Raw genomic sequence first — 21,938 nt, 5'->3', positions numbered from 1 at the left:
TTTCCTGGCTTGAGAGAAAAGGTAAGGATGAGAGCTGTCTGTTCTGTGTTCAGGCCTGATGCCAAGGAGAAGTGAGAAGGCCACTGTGGGTGTTGTCTCTCAGGGCCTACTGGTTTGCAGAAGGGACTAGGCTTTGGGAGCCTGTGAGGGATGGTTGGGTGATAAGGGGCACTCCCCTTATCTGCACCAGGAGACTGGGTGCAGAGCAGGGAATGGCCACTATCTAAGAATACCTTTGAAGAGTTTACCCCTGCAGGCAACTCTTTTCTAAATGTCAGTGCTTGAGGGTAGAGGTGGGAGAAGGAAAGCAAACAGATTCCTGACTGAAGGGAATCAGGAAGAGAAGGTTCATCCTGGCCTCTCAAGTGTTGGGGGGTCTAGGGTGGGGGTGCCTGGACTGTCTGGCTGCTCAGGGCCAAGGAGGATCTGGTTATAGGCTCAGCTGAACAAGCTTCTCCCCTATGCGTCCTTCTGCCATCACCACCCCCAGTCATGACAAAAAGCAAAAACAACAAACCCTAAAACAAATACCCTCTGCTCCAAGCTCTGTGCCTCCGCTGTGAGACATGGCAGTGGGTGACCAAGTGTGCAACAATTACCCATTTCTTATCCTCCATTTTGTCTTTACCCAACTTGAATTTGGCCTCTTCTCCTCCTCCCCATGGGACCCTGAACTTGGCCCCAAATCTGAGCAAACACTAAAGTGCAGAACACTGCTGTCTGCTTTTTTGTCAGTTTATTTCCCAAATCGGTGGACCATGTCAAATCAGTTGGTCACGCATGGGTTTACTCCCTCTTTTATCTGCCCAGGTCTCCCTTACTGCTTATGCCCCTTACCATACCTAATACTGATTTTGTTTGATTTTGAGACACTTGCAGATTTGTAAGATCGGGGCTCTCTCCCTTTTGCAGCAGTCTTTTTAAATTAAAGTCTTTCCTATTTAAGTAAATCTGGATTTTTCTCTGGATGACATTAGTGTGTAGCTAAGAGTGATCCAGACTAAGTTTGAGCCCCCAGTGATGGGGAGGGAGGGCTTGGGGCGGGGGCATTTGTCTTTCTCTTTAGAAAGGTGAGGAGGCCTGAAAAGCACGTAACTTTCTAAAGGAGAATTAACTTCTAAAGAAGGAGGTTCGGGATTGCGCTGTAGGGGCCGCTGGCTGGGCAAGGGAATTGGTTGAAAAACCCTGTTTCAATGATCACAGATAGGAGCCAGGGTGTGCTTCGGGTCAGTTTTCGAGAGGAGGAGTGAGGGGTGGGACAGGCGAGGGCATGAGTAAAAGGTACGTGAAGAGTTACTAGAAACCGCTTGTGTGGGCGAGCTAAGGGTGGGGGAGGTGAAGGGTGGTCTCAGAGCCTCCGTACCCCGAGGTAATGGAGCCGCGGCTGCGGCGGCTAGAGCAGCAGCCGCAACAGCGAGCGGGATGGAGTTAGGACCGCTCGGAGCGCCCAGGTCTCGAGGTAGTATAAGGTTTGCCATCCTTCCACTTGCTGGCAGTTGCAGAAGAAGATCTGCTTTTAAGTGAAACGTACATGCCACCCCTCCGAGGGCTGAAGCTTCCCCCGGCTTGCTTCTTCCTTTCTCTTCTCTGGCGCTCGCGCTCACTCTTTAATTCGTACGCACCCCTAAGTTTGCAGAGAGCTCGCTGCCCTCTCGGAGCCGGATCCGGCCGGGCGCCGCGGGCGGGGGCGGGGAGCCCCGGGAACCGCAATCCAGAAGCATCGTGGGCCATGTATATTTCATCAAATGGACTTTGGGTGCGTCGCGTCTCGCAGCCATCAACGCTATGTGCAGTGACATTTCTGACTTGAGTGGAGGAATGCGCGAAGGAAGCCTGGGCGAAACTGGTACTAGAGGATCTTCTTGGCGCCAATGCTAATTGTCCTGATTTATGTCCCTTCTGACTAAGCTCCACGTCTTCATCTGAAATAAAATGAAAGCTGTGCTGAGCGGGGTAGAACCGCCGGGCCGCTGGTTCTGATCCCTGGGAATCAGGAAATCTTCCTGCAGCTTAAAAAAATTAAAAAAAAAAAAAGATAGAGGGGAAAAAATAGAAATAGAAAAAAAAAATCCCTCAGTAAAAGTTTAAGGCGAGAAGTGGCAGAGGCAGTGGCACGAGGAGGCGCGGAGGAGAGCCGGCAAGCGGAGGACTGGGCTGGCGAGACCTCCTGAAGGTTGCAATTTCATTATTAATATCAGTATATTTTTGGAGGGAGAGGCACCTTTCTCATCCTCTCTTCCTCTCCGCCCACCCCTATTCCCTCCCCCTCATCTACCTGTCAAAGTCACTGATCTTTTGCATTTTGGAAGAGGACGTCAACGGGAAGGAATTCCCCCTCTCCGCTAAGGCTCCGAGAGGGGGCGACGCACAGGAGGCTCCCCCCGGGGCCGGAGGCGAAGGTAATTAAGCGGTGGGGAGTGGCGGGCAGGCGCCGGGCTCCGCGTCCGCGGGGTCCTCTTCCGCCGCGGGCCAGGCGCAACCGGGACTCCGGGGGTGCGGCGGTGGGGCGGCGGTGCCCGAGTCCACACCCTCAGCTCTCCAGCACCGCACGCGCCTCGGAGGAGGCTCGGTGGTAACCGCCGCCGCCGCCCGCCCAGCGCCGCCCGGGGCTCCGCTGCTGCGGCCGCCGCCTGAGGCGCACCAGGCTGGGCTGGGCCGCCGCCCCGCGCCGTCGGCTGGGCTCCCGCCCGGGGCCCCACGGTGAGTGCCTCCGGCTTCTCTTTCCCGCAGCGACCCGCATGTCCTGCCTCGGCCCCTCTTCCCCCCGGCTTTCCCCCTCCCTTCCTCCCGACTCCCCCACCCCACCCCACCCCCAGCGCAATCCACAGGCGGGAGGGCAGGCTTGGGGTGGGCGAGGAACTTTGTGAAGCGCCTTAAGGAGGCAGCGCGCAGAGGCTCTGCGCGCACACTCCCCGCACACTCTCACACCCACACACAAGTCTTCCTGGTGTGCGCCCTGGGCGGGTTACGTGTCTGTGTGTTGTACTCAGTGCCTGGGCGCGGAGTGGGTGCTTCCATCGACGGACTCACAGACACACAGCTCACTTCCCACCGCCCCCACCCCCGGACCACCACAACACAATGGAGGGTTCTTTTCTTTTCTTTTTTTCTTTCTTTTTTCTTTCCTTTTTTTCTTCCCCTTCATTTGCCAGTTGTCCTTGCTTAGGGGAAAAACTTGCCCTCTTACCGGTTCTGTGGAGCTGGTGGCCATACTGAGCTTTTGAAGTTCCTTTCTTTTAATCTCCTTTATTGGTGCGAGATTAAAGCTTTACTATCCCATGTTGTGCAGCTGGGGAGAAGGGAAAATTGAAAAAGGGAAAGACTTGGTGTAGGAATGCTTTTGGAATATTTTTTCAGATTCTATATTGGCATTGCATTAATCGGTTGATGGATCCGGCTAGGGACATTGAATTGCACTCCTGTATGGATCTGTGGACATCTATATACAATACAAATAATACTGAATATTATTGGGCCCAAAATAACCAATTAAGTGATTCATACAAGGGAAAACTTAGATAAAGAAAGAAACTGCGCCCTCTGCTGTTGATTTTGGTAGCCTCACTGGGGACTTTTTTCTTTTTCTCCCCCCAGAAATGCACTTAGGATGGTTGTAATTTACGGGGTAGGAGAGGAAAATTCCTAGCGGGGGGCGGGTTTAAGAACTTTATTTGGAAAAGTCGGAAGTTGTGTTTCTATCTTCACATCAGGCATAGATTTCCAGAGAGCTTTTATCCCCGGCTTTTATTCCCCCCCCCTTTCCAAGGAATGGTAATGGAGCCACTCGATATCATAACAGTTTGTCAATCTTTGGAATGGAAAATTCTGAGTAAGATTCAGAATTCCATAAACATGTGGTGTATCTGGCAATGGATTTGCTTTAGAAGTAAGGCCCTATTTTACGAGTGAAAAATACTAAAAGGTTCCTTTTATAATTGGAAAAAAAACCCCAGAACAGTTCTAACAAAATGTATTCTAGTGTACTTAATGGCTAAGCTTGTTAGAAAAAGTTTTCTATAAATTCTCTCTCTCTTTTTTTTTTTTTTTGCAGTAGGGGCTAGTTTTTTTCTGATTTGTCCAGTCCTTGAGAGCATCTCTAACCTTTGGGTATTAGCAACCCTCGGTTTTATTAAGTATTTTGAACTGTCACTTAGAACGCCTCACACCTACCTGCTCCCCCTTTTTTCTTTGGCAAAGGAAAGTCAGCTCAATAACTGCCCAAGATTCTTTTGGAAGATAAGTAACTTTAAGTTTTTCATTAATATGAAATTTGGATCTTTGCATGTGGATCAGAATGCAAAGAAAAATTGCCTCAAGTGTTTCACACAGAATGTTGTTCCAGCTTACATGCATAAGAGGTACATTTCCTTTTCTTTTCTGGATGCCATGAGATAAGATCTATTTCACCACTGAAGACCAACAGGAGGGAATTCAAAATTCCATATAGTTGGCTACAATTTTGGTGACACTTTCTATTGCAAAATTAAAAGGGAAATCTTAACATTTTGTAAGAAAACAGTTGATTTTATATGCACATAAAGCTGTTTTTTCCTGTTGAGATTGTCGGTTTGTTAGCTTTCACCGGGTATGTGTGTTAAAGTGATTCAAGTTAGCTTTTTTAAGAGAAGGCTAATGTATTTTGCAGTATCCTTTTGTATATTTGTAAGTGATGCACATACCTGTCTTTGCCTCTGTTGTTATTCTGAAAAAACATCAAGTAATAATGTTCAAAAAAATTAAACTGTTATACACTTAGTTGATATGTTTTCTAAGTATTGTAAATATTTGGAGAAAGAGTTTTAGAGTTATGAAACACTAAGTCACTTGGAAAGAGAAAATTTCATACAATTCAGAAAATCAGTGATAGGTTAACAGAAAATGTATGTGTATGTATGAATTATAGGTCAGTAAGAGATTTAGCATACTTTAAAAAATAATTTTATCTTAGGAATCCAGAGTTTTGTTTCAAAACTTCAGGTGGATGTAGATTTTCTCAAATGTCTATTTGAAACTTTGGATTTCTGAACTTCCTTACATGACAATGACAGATTTGTTGTTCTATATTAATGAGGCTGTTTATTTATTCTAGACTTAACTGATTCTGAAATAATTTTGTGAATTATCCCATCCCTAAACATCTTACAAAATCCATGCTATCTAATTTCCCTAATCATTATTCTCTTAGTGAAAACGGAGAGCTTTCAGATACTAAGGTGTGCTATTTGGTTTTATTAAGGTTCTCATGATAGACAGTTGCTCATAATACCCAATCAAGTATGAATAAAATATGCCAGTGATGTTGCAGTACCTGATAAATTCCTTATATCTTGAAAGACAGCTAAAAAAGTATAGAAGCAAATGTGTCCCATTAAGATAACTAAAAAACTCTTTCTTCACAGCAAATAAGTAAATGCAAAGATCTTTCAGTATATATTAAATATCTCATCTAATCAATCTCATTATGACAGTGTTGGAAGCTGCTAATTTTGATAGGTTATGGAATTTGGATATGTCTGTATTTCCTTATATTTTTCACTCAATGGAATATGATTATAGCCAGTGTTCTTTTTGTTCCTTCCCATTCAGAAACATGCATATTTATAAAATTCTTAATGTCTGTGAGAAATGAGTCAATAGCTGTCTATTTCAGGTGCCCCTGAAGAGCTGAGTATTTATGGAATAAATAGCCTACTACCACCACCCCCACCTCCTAGTGAGATTATATAATAAAACAAATACTGAGAGCCAGCTAGAGTTAGTGGATTTACTGTCAATATTTTCGTCTCAGTTGATGAAATTGGCAATTGTTTTTGGAATTTAATTGTCTATAATTTTGATCATTATTACTTCCATGTAATATTTGGGAGGCTTCTTTTCTGATGAAAGAAAGGATTTGTGAAATGCCTTCTGCAAAATTAACCCAAGATAGAAGGGAATTAACTACAGAATCCTGGAAAAAGTTACGTTTCTTATATGCAAAACCATTTTATAGCACATTTTAGTCCAGATCAGTAACATCTGTCAAATTGAGGGCATGACATAATTTCATATTTTCACGTTGGTTTCATAGATTTATATACCAGTCAGAGGTCATTGGAGTACTCATAGCGTATTAATGGGTATTTATATCAAAGAAGACTTCCCAGTCCCTTAGTGCACAGGTAGAGACGATGGCACTGTTTGATTACAGTGAGTTCTCAAGGTTCACAAAGTAAAGAACTAGAACTGGGCTGCCCAGAGCTCTTCTGAAGCTGCTCACATTTAGTGATAGAAATTCACCTGAGACATATTCAAAGCCAACGTTACTTGGCAATTCGTTCAGTTATGGGCAAGAAGGGATTAGTTTAGTATATTAAACCCCCAGATCTGTCATTGACTGTCCTTCTCATAATCGGTTTGCCTGGATATTTGCTGTGATGACCTAGCTTTTAAGAAGCTATTGATGATTTTAACCTGCTTGAAAGCATAGCCAGATGGGAAGTGGTGCCATTAGGTAATAGAGTGTTAAAGGGTAAAAAATTCTATTTTTAAATCATTTTAGTTTCTTGGAAACCTCATAATTATACTTTAATAGAAAATTCCTGGTTTTGACAGAAGCTTCTTTTCCATTGTGTGCCATGGAACTTCATAGATTTAATTTCTTATGAGTTTTCAATTGAGAGGATTTTCTTTGAAGTGTTTGTGGCGCTGAAAAGTAAGGAAATCCTGATGTGAAGGATACATTCTAAGTGATGCTACAAACATAAAAATTGGAATGAAATCAAATAATTATGTTAAAGAACAGCTTAGTGACCCTCTGCTCCTGATCTGTAATATGCTGTGGTCAATATCTTTTTCTGTGTCAATGGGAGCTCATTAAATGTAAATTCTGCAGACTAACTGAGCCATGCCATATTAGTGCTTGCCAAAGCTTGACATTTTTAATACATTAATAATATGTCTGTAATGTAATGGAAAACTATTAATCACAACTGGTTATGTGCCAGAAATTTAAGCTATAATTGGCTGCTTCTTGTCAAGAATGTCTGTCGCACAGTCCTGCAACTGCCTAATATTCAAATGTCTTGCACTCCTCTGCGTTTTTCTTTGTCAGTTTTCTAAATTCGATCAATGGTGTAGTCCATAATTCTCTGTAATGACCATCATTATAATTCTGGTGTACTCTAATGAGAATTCGTTACAATGGGATCACTGTTGTGTCAGGAAATAGTAACAGGTTCCCATAAATTTCCTTGGTGCTCAAATTTTTAGCACACATGTATATGGACATCCTGTATTTTGTGATTCACGTGAGGCAAAATGTGCGTGAAGACAGTAGCCAAGAATAAATAGATTAGGGGGATGATATTTATTATTTTTAAAAAGTGACAATCTCAGGGAGGATTCAAATGTATCTTGAAGGTCATACTTCAAAAATAATATTAAAAATTAACTTGTAGTACTCAGTTCAAACTCAGAGCAGTTCATTTCAGGTCTTCAAGAGCGTATGGTTCTTGATAAATACATTGCTTTGTATTTGAAACTCAGAATTTAAGTTAATAATTTCTGGTATAGTAGATTTCACACTGCTTCACTTATAATCCCCACTCCCCATCGCCCCCCCCCCCATGAAAATGTTTGTTCTTGTTATAATAAAGTAGTCAACACAGTTGAAAAGTGCATCTAGAATATGTGCATTTGTGTTATAGTAATACCCTTTCACACTACTAATTGTCAAAATGTTGGATATTTCTGAAAATATCAACTTAAAATTACCAATGAATCTGAAAAAAGCAGAAGGCTATAATAGCCACAACACATGCTTCCCTGTGATTTTTTTCTTTTCGGTTTAAGATTTCAAAATGTACTGAACACAATATAATCTTTATGTTACAAGGAGGCAGATTCAAATCTGTAGTTTATACATGTTTAGACAAACTGCTAATTATTGCATCATAGGAACTCAAATATTCAACACTTTTCCTAATAAAAAATATCACAAATTGCAGCAGTATGATAACATTTTATGAATTGAATATAATGAAAATTGCACTTGCATCCATAAAGCAATTATTATAAATTACTTTGCTATGGAAACACAATTCAACCATCTGTTGGCATTTCATAGTCTCTGAGGCTTAGTTCATTTTAAGATGGTACTTTATTTAAATATAGTGAATTCCTTTTATAAGATTGTTTGAGGATAGTGAACTTCCATATTTAAACTGCTTAGTGTGAATTGAAGGGTCTATAATGGTATTTCCTAAGTCTGTAGGCTTTTTTGTTCTTTTACATTAAAAAAAATGGTTAATTATTGGGACTGACAATATGAACCAGCTAATTAAGCACATATACTTTTCTACAACTAGATTCCAACTGTTACCATTTGTGTAGATTTGGACAATGATTGCTAAAGAGAAAAGTTGCCAGTTAAACTCACCAATAACTTGTACCCATGGATATGTAGGCTGCATTATCAGTTAATCAGAAGTACTTTTAAACAGTAATTTTTATTTTCTCTTAGAATTAGCGCCATATTATTCTGCTTCATGGCCTGTTAACTCACCCTCAGCTATTTTTATATGTGCATTTTAAATTGTGCGTTTTACTACAGAGCTTTTAGTTTTAAAGCAGCGTATAATATTCGCCTTTGGGACAAATTCTCTTCTTCTGTTACAGAAAGTAGCTGCAAATGCAGATGTAATGGCTATAAAAAGATGTAAGAAAACAAAATTCTTATGAAAGGAAAATTTGCTCCTTTGGCTTTATTTTTGAGTAGTTTTTTCAGAGCCAAGTTATCTTTATCACTAAATGCAACTAAACAAAAGATGCTAAATTCTTCCAATATAATAAGCAAGTCCAAAGGGACAGACTGGTGCCAACAGTGCCGATTTTCACTCCAGTTAACAAAAGCTAAGAAATGTACAAGGAATCTGGAGATTCTTAGGGTCTCTTTGCCAAGAGACAAAAGGCATACAAGTAGTTGTCACTTCTTTGTCATTGTTATAAAAGCTCTCATTTTCCCCATTGTTCTCCTGGAAGACTGTCTAGCACTGCAGTATATGAGAAGTGTTTAAATCTAGCTGCTTGCTCTCAGTTTTGTCAAGATGGAAATGTAATTTTTGAAGCGAAAACCTGTAACTCACCTGAAACACCAACATCTGTCTTTGTTATGGAAGAGTTAAATCCTTTGTATCGAAATTCTCCCCAATGTGAATGATTTCTGTGGTTTGCTCATTCTAGCAAATCAGCTGAGTAAAGGTTATCCATATTACACCAATTTGCTTTATATTGCATCAAACCTCCCAAATGTCAACATAGCACACATTTCATAATGCATTGATTCTGGGACAATAACTCTTACTCTTCTTGTTTCTAAAAGGGTGTTGGTGCCAGAAGAAAAGAATGATTGATGGGGAGCAGATGCCGGGCTACAGAAACTCATCCTTTTGCTTCAGATACTGATACCTCAGTGTGTCTGAGCATCCCTTGTGAGCTGTGAGCATCGAGGATCTACCAGGGTTATTGGATGTACAATAGGAGAGCCATCACTTTAATAAATCATTACCTGCTACTGGACATCTTTTACCAGAACCAAACTAGACCCAAGTCTAATAGATATGTTCTAGGACAACGAAAAAGCTGCAAGTCCTTCTTAATGCCTAATGCACAAGTATGCTAGGCTTCCACCAAAGTCCTCAATATACCTGAACACGCACAATTTCTGAACCCTCCACTTTTAGTTTTGGAATCTACTTTGAAGTCTTATCCTCTTTTGTTTTAATATACAGACCTACCGACATAGAGACATAGATGCACATGTAAAATAGAAACCACAGATAAGTAAGCCCTGCTTTAGTTACCACAAAGATTGCCAAGAATTTAGAGATGTATTTGTCAAGATTCCTGTCAATTCATGCCCTGTGGGTTACAGTGTCCTCGGTGATGCAGCCCTACCCCTTGGTGTGGGGACATTATGATGTGTGTAAGACTCAGATTTACACAGAAGAAGGGAAAGTTTGGGATTACATGGCCTGTCAGCCAGAATCCACGGACATGACAAAATATCTGAAAGTGAAACTGGATCCTCCAGACATTACCTGTGGAGACCCTCCGGAGACATTCTGTGCAATGGTGAGACAACCTTTTTGAATAGAATATTTCGTATTGAGTGTGGGTGTGTTGTATATGCATACAAATGTGGTGAGTATAAAGATTCAACTCAGGCAATGAGCTGAGTCTGCAGGTGGCAGATTTGTGCTAACAGGCTAGCTTCCTTCTCAGCGGAGGCCTGCACCACCTGGAATTACAGTTTGTACAGCGTGATTGATGCATTGGAACTTACCTTCCACTTTCCTGCAAAACCAAAGGTTTCACTGTGACAAGTGCACCAAATATAAATTATAAAAGAAAAAGTCCAACTCAAGGTTAAATTTCATATTTGGGATTGGGAATATGATTAGGCCATATGTGATGTGATAAGGATAAAATCCTGTGGTAAGCCAACTTTAAAAACAGAAAGGTTTCGGAATTCCTGCCGTGGCTCAGCAGAAACAAAACCGACTAGGAACCGTGAGGTTGTGGGTTCGATCCCTGGCCTTGCTTAGTGGGTTAAGGATCTGGCGTTGCTGTGAGCTGTGGTGTAGGTTACAGTTGTGGCTTGGATCCTGAGATGCTGTGGCTGAGGCCTAGGCCAGCAGCTGTAGCCCCTAGCCTGGGAACTTCCATATGCCAAGAGTGCAGCCCTAAAAAAAAAAAAAAAAAATACAAAACACAAAGGTTTTTTCACCTACGTAAGGCCAGTCCCAGTTCCATAGTTCAAGGCTAGAATGTAGATAGCATGGTTTTCCTCGTTAGGAAACTGCTGTGATTTAGAAATCCTTGGTTAGGACACCAGTGAGAAAAGCAGAGGAGGAGACAGGGGCTAAAGCCTCATGGAAGCTTTTTCACAAGAGTCTTGTTTATCAACTTATGCAGCTTCTTATTTTCGAGGATTGTGGTTTTCTATAGAGAATGTTGAAAACATGTTTGCTGAAAAGTAATGACATTGCACATGTAAATTCAAATACTGTCTTTTTGATAGGCAAAGTTAGAGAATTTCTTGTTTTCATAGTTGATATGTCTTTTTCTTTGCGGAAAGGTAGACGCTATGTAAAAAGGTAACATTGGAGCAACATGTTGAATTTTAACAGTGTTGCTATAAATTTAAGGTATTAGTAAAGAGTTTGGTGATTAAAATGATGTAAAGCAATGTAAAGAATTCAGACAGTGGGTTCTTCGGTTTATGTTGTTATTTCTTATTATGGGTGGTCTATATTTGATGTAGGAACTGTGATCCCATTTTTCTCCACACAGCAGATGTAATCGTATGGCAGATTTTAATAATATTCTTACCTGACTTTATTATCTTGAACCTGGCCTGGCATTTTCAGGATAGTGAAACTATTAATCAAAGTAGCATCTGTTCACAGTCCCCAGTGAGTTAAATTAGCATAAGATCATCTTAGACCTAGCACTGTAGAAAAGGTTTTGCAACAGGAAACAATTTTGAGCAATAAAGAGTGTTTTCACCTAAAAGCTAAGGGCTTGCCATTTTTCAGAAGTGCCTTTGGGGACTGGTTTGAATTATAGTCTAAACCTGATTTTGTGGAGAGTGAGAAAAAAAGCTTGGCTATTAGGTGTCACTATGACTAAAGTGCCCTGAAAGACTAAATATTTCAAAGAAAGGACCCGTCTCTCTGGGAAACAGGTGTGTGCTTTTGCAAAGAAGTTGCCTTTTAGAAACCAGAGGCTTCCAGAAGAGGAGTTGATTCAAACACATTAGGAAAACTGTAATAAATTTGTAAATGAGCTGGGACATTTATTGGCCTTATATATAAGGCTTTTAGTAATTTCTCATAAAAGGTTAAATTTAAGATCTCATTGCGTATCTGGGGTGAAACTGCTGTTAAGGTGACAGCTGGTACAATCATCCACTCCTTGGCGGAGGATGAGTTCCGGGCCAACTCTTCATATTGTTAAGAACAACTCTAACTCTAGGTATTGGTTTGCACGTACTTGTAGCAATATGCCTCTTCTGGAATTGTTTAATAATTTGCATATTTAAGTAAAATAGCAAAGATCCTTTTTCAGAGTGCTGTTTGGACTTGCGTAGGCCCTATATGTTGTATTCAATGTGGGATTTAAATGTGCAGCTTCCCTGATGTCAGCCTCTGGCAAGAGAATGCTTGCTCAGCACTGCTCCCGTCCATCATGGTGAAGGGTTTACTTGGTGTCTTCAGTATGTGTCTTTCTCCCATCATGAGTGGGAAAGGGCACATTATAGAACTTCTCATGCCTGCCGTTCACAGGCATGGTCTAAGGCCCTTAAATAAGCCAATTCCTACCAGTCCACTGGCTAAGTGATGTTAGAGACGAAAGGAGAAAAAAAATGGAAATGATACCTCCCAGCTTTTTCAAGTGTAGTTAACGTGTATTTTATATGTATATATGAAAGTCCACAGGAAAGTGTTTTAAAAGGCTTCATCTTACTGTGATGCAGATATTCAGAAGCCTTGGTGAGTTTAAGCCTGTCATGGCAGTGAATTGTTTTCCAAGGGAGAGTGTGAGGTTTATGAGATGTTACCTATCAATACTTAATTTGGACTCCTTAATATGCATTGCACTGGCATAACAGATTTAATCATCTGTCCTTTAAATGCATACTTTGGGACTATTTGTATGCATGTTATATACCAGACCTAATATAGCAACACTTCCTCTCTGCAGTTTCACATTTTCCATAAAACTCTTTGGTATAAGGGTTCCTGACATGAAGCTGTAAAGCTGTCTCAGGACGCTGTCATATCAGACCTGTTTAGGTGCTCCTTAGCCGGAGGTCTAATGGGAATCCATAGAGTCATTTGTGTTATGACTTTCATGTTCTCCCTGCCTTGACACATGCATTCATACCTGCTCCCTCAGAGTCGTTATGGCCTATTACATCAGGGCAGCTGCCACAGAAGCACAATCACAGCTTAGCCCTGATATGTAAATGTTTGCTTCAGAATGGTTTCAATAATCACCTGCTCAGTTAGCAACACCCTTATTAGCTGTGACTATAGCAGTTCTGAGCACTGAGGGGACATTTGGTCAGAGAAATACCTTGTAATTCCCATAACCAATTTATCTCATAGAAAGTTGAAGTTCATTGGCAATGCATTGAGAGTCTGTGTTGTTGTTTTTTGCTTTGCCTCCATCATTATATGCCAGTGACAGTCCATGAATGCTGCATTTGCTTTAGAATGAAATATTAGGAAAAAAGGACCATATTTCATTTAACAGTAGATTTCTGCTTATTAAACCTGGATAACCTCCTTAATAACTCTTTAATGTCTAGTAATTTTAAATTGTTGTACAGGAATAGTATCAACACTTTAAACACTAGTTTTATGGGAGAGTCTGCCATTTCTACTTTTGATAGTGGAATAGGGGAGTAGATACATAAATATATAAGTATAAATATATATGCATGAATTGTGTGTATTGAGACCATATTTTTTCTTTTTAATTTAATTTGATATATAACCTGTAAGTTGTTGATGGCTAAAAAAACTATTTTTGTTGAGAGGAAGAATCAGAAAGGTAGAAGGTTAAGCATTTTTTTAGGCTGGGATAACATGTTCATATAGATCATGTCCTTCCTTCAGCTACATAAAAGCTTCAGGTAGCACAGCTTTGTCAGAACACACAGATCATCTGGTGACTACAATTTGTTTCAATTTGCATAAAGAGCAAATAGGATGATCTGAACCTGTGCGTAAAGCTGAAGTGACAACACAAAGCTATGACTTGTTCTTTGTGTTTAGACAAATTTAGCTGTCATATCTCCACGCAACACCCCAGTGGCTTAAAAATGGCAAAATTATCTGCAATTATCTCCAGGCTGCAGCTAATTTTCTGGATAAGTTAAACAGAAGCTTTCAAAGGAAGCCTGGAGACGGAAGAAGTCATGGGCGTTTGTACAATTTATGGCGCAGAAGTGCTGATGATGGTAGAAATGTGAGCCCTTGAGTGCAGCTATGGATTTCAGAGCCAATCAAAACTAAATTAGGAAACAAAGATTATTAAAAAGTCTTCTGTGCATGTAATTTTGGCATAATATTATGAGGTGGACATTAAATGTGTCCCTTGGAGACCTTCGGCATCATTAATGCAGCACGCCTTTAATTACATGTAGACTCATATTACTAAAAAATGGAGAAAATAAAGTACTCTGAGGTGTAGTTAGCAACACCCTCATTATGTTTACTGAAATAATTAAAATAAAGGGTATAATTTTTCTAAATAAAATGTCAGGATTTGAAATGAAAATGGATTTTCTTTAGGAAATTTACTAATGCGTGCCTGTGTTCCTGATAGGCATTTATTCAAGCACCATAGCAGGACTATTAATGATCATTCCATATTGTGCTGTTTCTAGATAGACCTCTATTAGGAAAAAAAATTAATTATTGTAAGCATTGTGGATAGAGCATATTTCATTATGTTCAAATGGAATTTACAGAAGTGGTGCAAAGCCTTCATGTTTTACAATTTTAAAGGAAATCAGTGGGATGAGTGAGTATGACACATAGTCTCAGAGCTATCCATAACTTACATTTCTGATTTGATGTCAGTTCACGTTGCCATCTGGTGGCTATCAAGTGGCCTTTGAGAAGTTAATTTGATAAATATAGTTATATTTTCAATGGCAAGGCATTAATCAATTTTTCAAAAACTGGAAATGGCATTAACATATATAATAATCAAATAATCTTAAAAAATCCACCCTGTTCACATGAAACCTAATTTAATAAATGAATAACAGTGACATCTTTCATTTGAACTGATTTATCCCTTAATTATGCCAGAACGGAATTTTTAAAGACCTTCAGCTCCTTCATTATTAACACTTCATTGTTATTTAGCTCATTATTTAGACTTATTTCTTAGAAAAGTTTCGTTCATGTTTGCGCAGTTCACTGTTTGCAGTGAATTAAGTTCTACAGAGAGCAATCTTTCTGATATTTCACTGTATCAAGTATTCCCTTTTTGAGGAGCCTGCAAGAATTCCTCATTATCTATTGCATCAAGTCTAAAGTACCCTACCTGGATTTCATGTCTGGGTGTTTACAACCTTATGTCTCATTATTTCCCGTCAGGACCCAATGGCATTTCCAGGGGATTTAAGATTAGACATCCGGTTGGAAGAGGACTACTGGATTTGGACTGAGTCTGCATTGGCATAGCATGCATGGTTTATGGGGGAGGCCTTGAGGGGGGGTAGCTGATAAAGATTATGGTGAGGCTAACAAAACGTAAAGCTGCCTCATGTCATTCATTGTTTCCTGACAGTATTCTCGATGTGCACAAGTGCTCTTGTCTCTGTTGCACTAATGCACAACTATTACTCCAGCCTACTGTATGCAGAGTGAAGTGAATAGAGCATATAGCATGCTCAAAACCTGGTGGTGGTGGTGAGAATCAAAGTCAAATGACAGGAGTTCCTGTCGTGGCGCAGCGGAAACGGATCCAACTGGGAACCATGAGGTTGCGGGTTTGATCCCTGGCCTCGCTCAGTGGGCTAAGGATCTAGGGTTGCCATGAGCTCTGGTGTAGGTCACAGACGCGGCTCGGATCTGGCGTTGCTGTGCCTCTGGCATAGGCCAGCAGCAACAGCTCCGACTAGACCCCTAGCCTGGGAACCTCCATATGCTGCAAGTGCTGCCTTTAAAAGACCGAAAAAAAGACAAAAACCCCCAAACAGTCAAATAACATATGGTCCCTGCCTCCAATGGAAGTAGAGTCCTCAGCAAAATTAATACAATTTTGTGTATACCCAGAGGATGGGAATGGGGGCGTAAAAGTAAGACCAGCAGTCAGAATTTAAAGGTGAAACATTATTTTGCTGCATATTGAAGGGCCACTTGGAAAATACTGTCTGGTAGCCAAGTACCTGATGTTAAATTGTCTCGGAAGAAGACCTGAATAAAGGCTGGGTGCAGCAGATGGAGGAGGCATAGCATGTAAATGACAGCCTAGTGGCCTGCTTAATGGTAGACTGACATCCTATATCTGGCAGGATGGAAGACGAAGAAAAATTCATAGGACCTGATGAGTTACACTTGCATATATATAAATATATGTGTGAATGTGTCTGTCTGTCTGTCTGCACATCTACCTATATGTATGTATTTCTCAATACAGCAGATGCTAGAATATGCTGCATAAACTAATAAGCATGACATATCTGAAGCTCCAATTTTACACAAAGATTAGGAGGAGCATTTAACTGAATGCACAAATGCAAGATTTTTAAAGATGAAACATTAGACTTCAATATAATAATTGCTTTGTATGGACTATGTTCAGTTATCTCCTTCAGGTCCTTAAGAGGTAACCTTGTATGCTCTAGCAAAATATCACTAGAAAAGTGTGAGAACTGGTGTCCTGCAAAAACCTATTGTCCATGTAGATTGTTTTGGGGTTTCTCAGGCATGTCTATAGACTTTTGGTGGTGGTAGTGGGGCTTGTTCTCTTTAGCTTTGAAACTGTGCATGGGTTTTAGGCTGACATCTTGATCCTCTGATGGTGATGACAAGTGTCATTATATAAGATCGCCCCTCAGCTCATGTGTTTTCCCTATTTCAAGCAGAAGACATTCCTCTTGCTTAGAATAGTCTCTACTTAGCCCAGTTCCACGCGTCCTTCCAGGTCTATGGCAAGTTGGTTTCTCTGTATACTTCCTGCCAATTTTAGCTCATATCATTCTCTTGACCGTTAAACTATGTAGTTAAAACATATGCCTATCCATCTCCTCTACTGTACTGTACCATTTAGCTCTTCATTACATCTTAATTGATTTATACACCCCCCATACATTTTTGTTTCATGTGTTTTCTGATGTTAAACTGTGTCTGAAGAAAACCTGAAAAAAGCCTGGGTGCAGCAGATGGAGAAGGCACAGCATTTACATGACAGCTGAGTGGCCTGCTTAATGGTAAATTGACATCTTGTATCTGGCAGGACGGAAGAGGAGCAAAGATTCATAAGACCTGACTCAGTATCCTTTAAGTGAGATAATATGTGAAACAGCCTCCTGTATTCTGCTACAGAGTAGGAGCTCAACAGAGACAATATATTACATTATTTTTTTACCCTATTGCATTTACCGTATTCCTAGGCAACAAATAATAACATGTTTTTAACTGATTAATTAAACAATTGATTGAATATAGTATTTCATTTTCTGGAATGTTTTCTATTTCTTGAGGACCTTTTTTATTTATTCTGTAAATTAAGAGACAACTAGAAAAATTTAGCTACTGCATTTGGGCAGCTTATAATGATGTTTTCAAAAGAGAGATGGGAGAGACAAAAAACTACTCTGAGTTTCCACACTGAATCTATGTGGGAGAGATTTTTTTTTCCAGTTCTAATTTAATCTTAAAAAAATATTTTTCCAAATAAAAAATTTGCAAAAGATGAAAAACCGAATATTCAACATTGAGATCATTTTGCCATATTTCTTACAAGTCTCTCTCCCTAAATATAATATAGATTTTCTTTTACAAAATTGGAATCACAAAGTCATATCACATATAACTTTTCATCTTTTTTCATTTACTACTATAGTTTTATAGTTTATATATTCTTAGAGAATATAATTTGATAGCTATAATATCCTATTGTATGGATATATATTTTATTTAATTATCTTCCTTCCTTGATGACTTGATGTTATTTAAATTTCATTTTTTTTCTATTGGTTATAATGCTATGGTAAACATATATAAGTATAGTTTTCTTTGTTAAACATACCCTTCTTCCTTTGTATTCCAAGCCTCCCATGTTAAATGCACATTTTTTTAGGATGGCGAGCTCATTATATTGTATTTAGTTGAAGCTGAAGGATTGGGCTATATTCTTTTGTTCTCAAGGATGGAATTGTACTGGCTGGAAGGGGCATTTTCTGTGTCCGGAACGGGGAAAGAGATGTTGGACTTAAATCAGGACATGGGACTTAGGCCCCTCTTTCTGGGCTTTGTTCTCTTTTGTCTGGACTTGAGAGAGGGAGAAGGAAGACAGCTTCTGCCATATGGTAGAGAGAAAAGTCACGGCACCTCTTTGGGAGCAACAAGCTGAAGATGAGTAAATTACACCTTGTAAACTCTACTCGTGGCTTTAAAACTTGCTTTAAATTGATCCACAGTGAGAAATGCTTTTTAAACTGGGACACAGTAAACACACACATATCCACATACACAGCCAGAACAAAAGCTTTGCAAAACGGCCCTTACCCTTTCATATGTGCTATGCTCTCTGATATTTTTTCTTTCTTTATATTCCTTTTTTTTTTGAATGAATATTTGAAAATTAAATCTTGGTGGTTATCCATAAATCATAAATAGCATTGTTTTTGAACTTACATAAATGGAATAATAGTGTACACATTATTGTATAACTTCCTTTTTTCAATTGAACATTATGTTTTTGCGATATACTGCAATGTGGTATTCTACTATATGGATATTTCTTTAATCAGTCTTCTATTTATAGACATTTAGGTTGTTTGGTTTTTACACTTTTAAGGCTCTTAACTACTGTCAAACTGTCCTCCAGAAAGATAGTTAATTTATACTTCCTTCAGAATTTTATGAAATGTCCCAGTCACTACATCCTTATCAATACTGGATACCTTGGGTTTCCTGTCGTGGCTCAGTGGTTAACGACTCCGACTAGGAACCATGAGGTTGCGGGTTTGATCCCTGGCCTTGCTCAGTGGGTTAAGGATCCAGCATTGTCGTGAGCTGTGGTGTAGGCCGGAAGCTACAGCTCCAATCAGACCCCTAGCCTGGGAACCTCCATATGCCATGGGAGTGGCCCAAGAAATGGCAAAAAGACAAAAAAAAAAAAAATCCTGGATACCTTATATTCTTAAATTTTCTTCTAACATAGGGCCTTAGCAGATAGATGAAGAGATGTAGTTTACCAAAAAGGAAAATGATAAAATTATCTTTATTTCCACCACCTTGTCTGCCAAGACAATTATTTTTAAAATTTGGCATTGACTAAGTCACTTTGCTTATATGGCAGAAATTATCACAACATCGTAAATCAACTATACTTCAATAAAACTTTAAGAATGAAAAAATAAAATTTGGCATTGATATGTGAACACATTGGAAGGTAAAATGACTTTTCCTGCTTAAAGATATATTTATTGGCTTATTGAAAATACTGATTTTTAGTATGTTTCTTGGCCGTTTAAATTTTCTTATTCCTAATTGTAGTAGTTTTACTCCTTTGTACTTTTTGCCCCTTTTTGAACTTTTGTATTGAAGCCAACAAATATATACATTAAATATATATAAATAATATTAGTATATTAAATATATATATATATTTGTGCCTTTTAATCAAACATTTTTTATTGGTTGTATATCCTTTATTTCAGAAGAATAGGTCTTTTTTCAGAGACTTTTCTATGCCCTTCATTTTGTGGAAATTTTGCTTATTCTTGTGCTGGATTTTGATGGCAGGGGGCCATCATCTCAAAGCCAGGAAGTATTCATCGGAGTGCTCCCTGAGGTCTTTTGTTTATAATACAAACACTTGGAGAAGGTGTAATTTACCCTCAGTAAAGCACCCCCTTTCATTTAGAATCAGTCCTTTGGAGACAGTTGCATACTGAAACATATTCCTTGTATAAAGTGGCTGGTGTGAAATCTGCTTTGGTTTTAATTCACCAGACCAATGGGCAGGTAGCTTTTCATGTGCCATTTTCAGATTTCAAAATTTCTTTTCCTACAAAAGGGGAAAAGGATGAAAGTTGTTTCGCACACGTCATATTGGAAAAGAACTTACTGAGACTGGCAAGTTGTACATTTCTTCTCATCTTTCTGGGAATAGATAGATTCTCATAGTATCAGTTCCATGAAAATTAAAGGCATGAGCTGAGGAAGAAACCGGAATTGGTTTTCCTTCTTTGACCTATTTTGGAACTGACTTCTAAAATAAATATTAAATGAAGAATTGAGCTGGATATTGCTTCAGCACAAAGAAATAGCCCTTTCGTTCCAGAGGGTTGATGTCCATTGAGAGGTCCAGCAGCTGACATTATCATCAGGTCATGTCTGAACAATGATTTTCCATCATCACATAGAACTTTTTGTTTGTTTCCTATTGCTGTCTTTTCTCCTTGGAAATGAAAAAAATGAAGAGATCAAATGTGCTTCCAAGCATCTCTCTGAAGGGAGAGGAGAATCCAGTGTTTGGGGTCAGTACAAGTTGCAGAACAGGATGTGTGTGTGACAAAGAAAATGAGCTGGTTGCTACTCTGATGTTGGTTGTGATGCCTGGATCACATCATATGAGTTTAACTGGGACAGAACGGTCACTGACCAATCATAAGAGATATCAATGGTTACACTTTAAGGGTTCCTTCTGAACGAATATCAGTTGTAACTACCTGATATTTATTATGTTATATACTTCTCCTTTATTTATACCTCTTTCCTCCTCCCCAGTACAAGCATGAAAGGGCAGGAATATTGTCTTTCTTTTTTTTAACTGTACCCATCCTGAACCCACTGTACTGGGCAGAGGATTGAACTCATGCCTCAGCAGCGACCTGCAGTTGGCCCCTTAACCCACTGTGCCACAGCGGGAACTTCAACAGTATATAGCTTTGATTTTGGGGTTTTTAAGTATTATTATCCTGAAAAATCTATTCTGTAACTTGCTTTTTTATTCAACATTGTTTTTGTAAATTATCCATTTGATCTGTATCATCTTATTGATGCACATAAATACACACACACACATATACATGCACACACAAACTATGTATGTATTCCACTGTATAAATACATTTTTCTTTAGTGGGAATTTAGGAAGTCCTGGGTTTTTTAAAAAGTTTTTTGTAATTACAAGCTACTCAGCAATAAAAATCTTTGTACTCATATCTTGGTGCATATGAGCAAGAGTGTTATTTCACTTTGTTTTTTCCAGGACGTACACCCAGTAGTCAGTCTGTTGGTTTATAGAGTATGGGCATTTTCATCAAGTATAGTTACACCATTTTACATTCCTACCAACAGATTATAAGGATTCTCTAGTTTTGCTTTGTCTCTTTTACTGATATTCTTGCTCTCATTGTATATTGAAAAAAAGTTTAAGAAATTGTGTTTCTGTTATTGCCTTAGATGTTAGGGTACTCATAGTTCAATCTGTCATAGCTACCATAATTACTGACTACCCTTGACTTTTAATCTCTCATTAAAAAAAAATTGTTTGATAGTAAACTACTTGGATGTTCGTTGTATGAACATCACTAGTAAATATTCATAATTATGGATCAATAGGAAGAAGCATAAAATTTAGAGAAATAAATATTGAGCCAAACTATAAGCAGAATTCTTTGACTGAGGGTAACACATTTTAAGAGTGGCATCTTGCATCTGGCCACCTGAATTGAAAGGTATACTCTGACTGTGTAACTTATACAAAAATTGCACTTTAAAAATTATTTTTAATATTTAGCTGTATATAATCCCCCCCACAAAATCACTAGCTTCATTACTGGACTGTAACAACATAGCATTATAGTGCTTTTCAACTGGAAGTCTCCTTGCTTACTTTGCAAGATGATATATAAATATTGCTTCATCCGTCACCAGAATGACTTGTCTCCTAGATGAAAACCTGAGGGTGATGTGTAACTGTAATAAATTTGGACAGCAAGGGGAAGGTTCCATTTCCAATTAAAACCATTGCCGGGAAGTTTCCGTGTCGGCTGATAGTGCAGGTAGATCAGTACACATTTTGTACCTTTGCTTATTGGGACAAGTTGGGATTGTTTAGGGTTAGTAACAGTAAAGGAGTAGCTATATATTACTAGTTTCCAGCATCATTTGGTCTTGGGTATTTTTTAATCA

General features: G+C 39.2%; 1 protein-coding gene across 4 annotated transcripts in view; it reads left to right on the top strand.

Annotated features, from left to right (window-relative positions):
• Positions 1-1,509: 1,509 nt before the first annotated feature.
• NTNG1 (netrin G1) overlaps positions 1,510-21,938 on the top strand; it is a 321,825-nt gene continuing 301,396 nt past the window's right edge. For all 4 annotated transcript variants that reach the window (XM_047785162.1, XM_047785161.1, XM_047785158.1 and 1 more), the window contains exons 1-2: positions 1,510-2,399; positions 9,362-10,113. In XM_047785162.1, coding sequence (XP_047641118.1) covers positions 9,868-10,113 — 246 coding nt within the window. In that variant the 5' untranslated portion in view covers positions 1,510-2,399; positions 9,362-9,867. The remainder of the gene's footprint in view (positions 2,400-9,361; positions 10,114-21,938) is intronic.

Source organism: Phacochoerus africanus, chromosome 6, assembly GCF_016906955.1.
Source record: "Phacochoerus africanus isolate WHEZ1 chromosome 6, ROS_Pafr_v1, whole genome shotgun sequence".
NCBI lineage: Eukaryota > Metazoa > Chordata > Mammalia > Artiodactyla > Suidae > Phacochoerus > Phacochoerus africanus.
The sequence above is the reverse complement of the archived record's forward strand: the minus strand, read 5'-3'. Positions and strand labels throughout refer to the sequence as shown.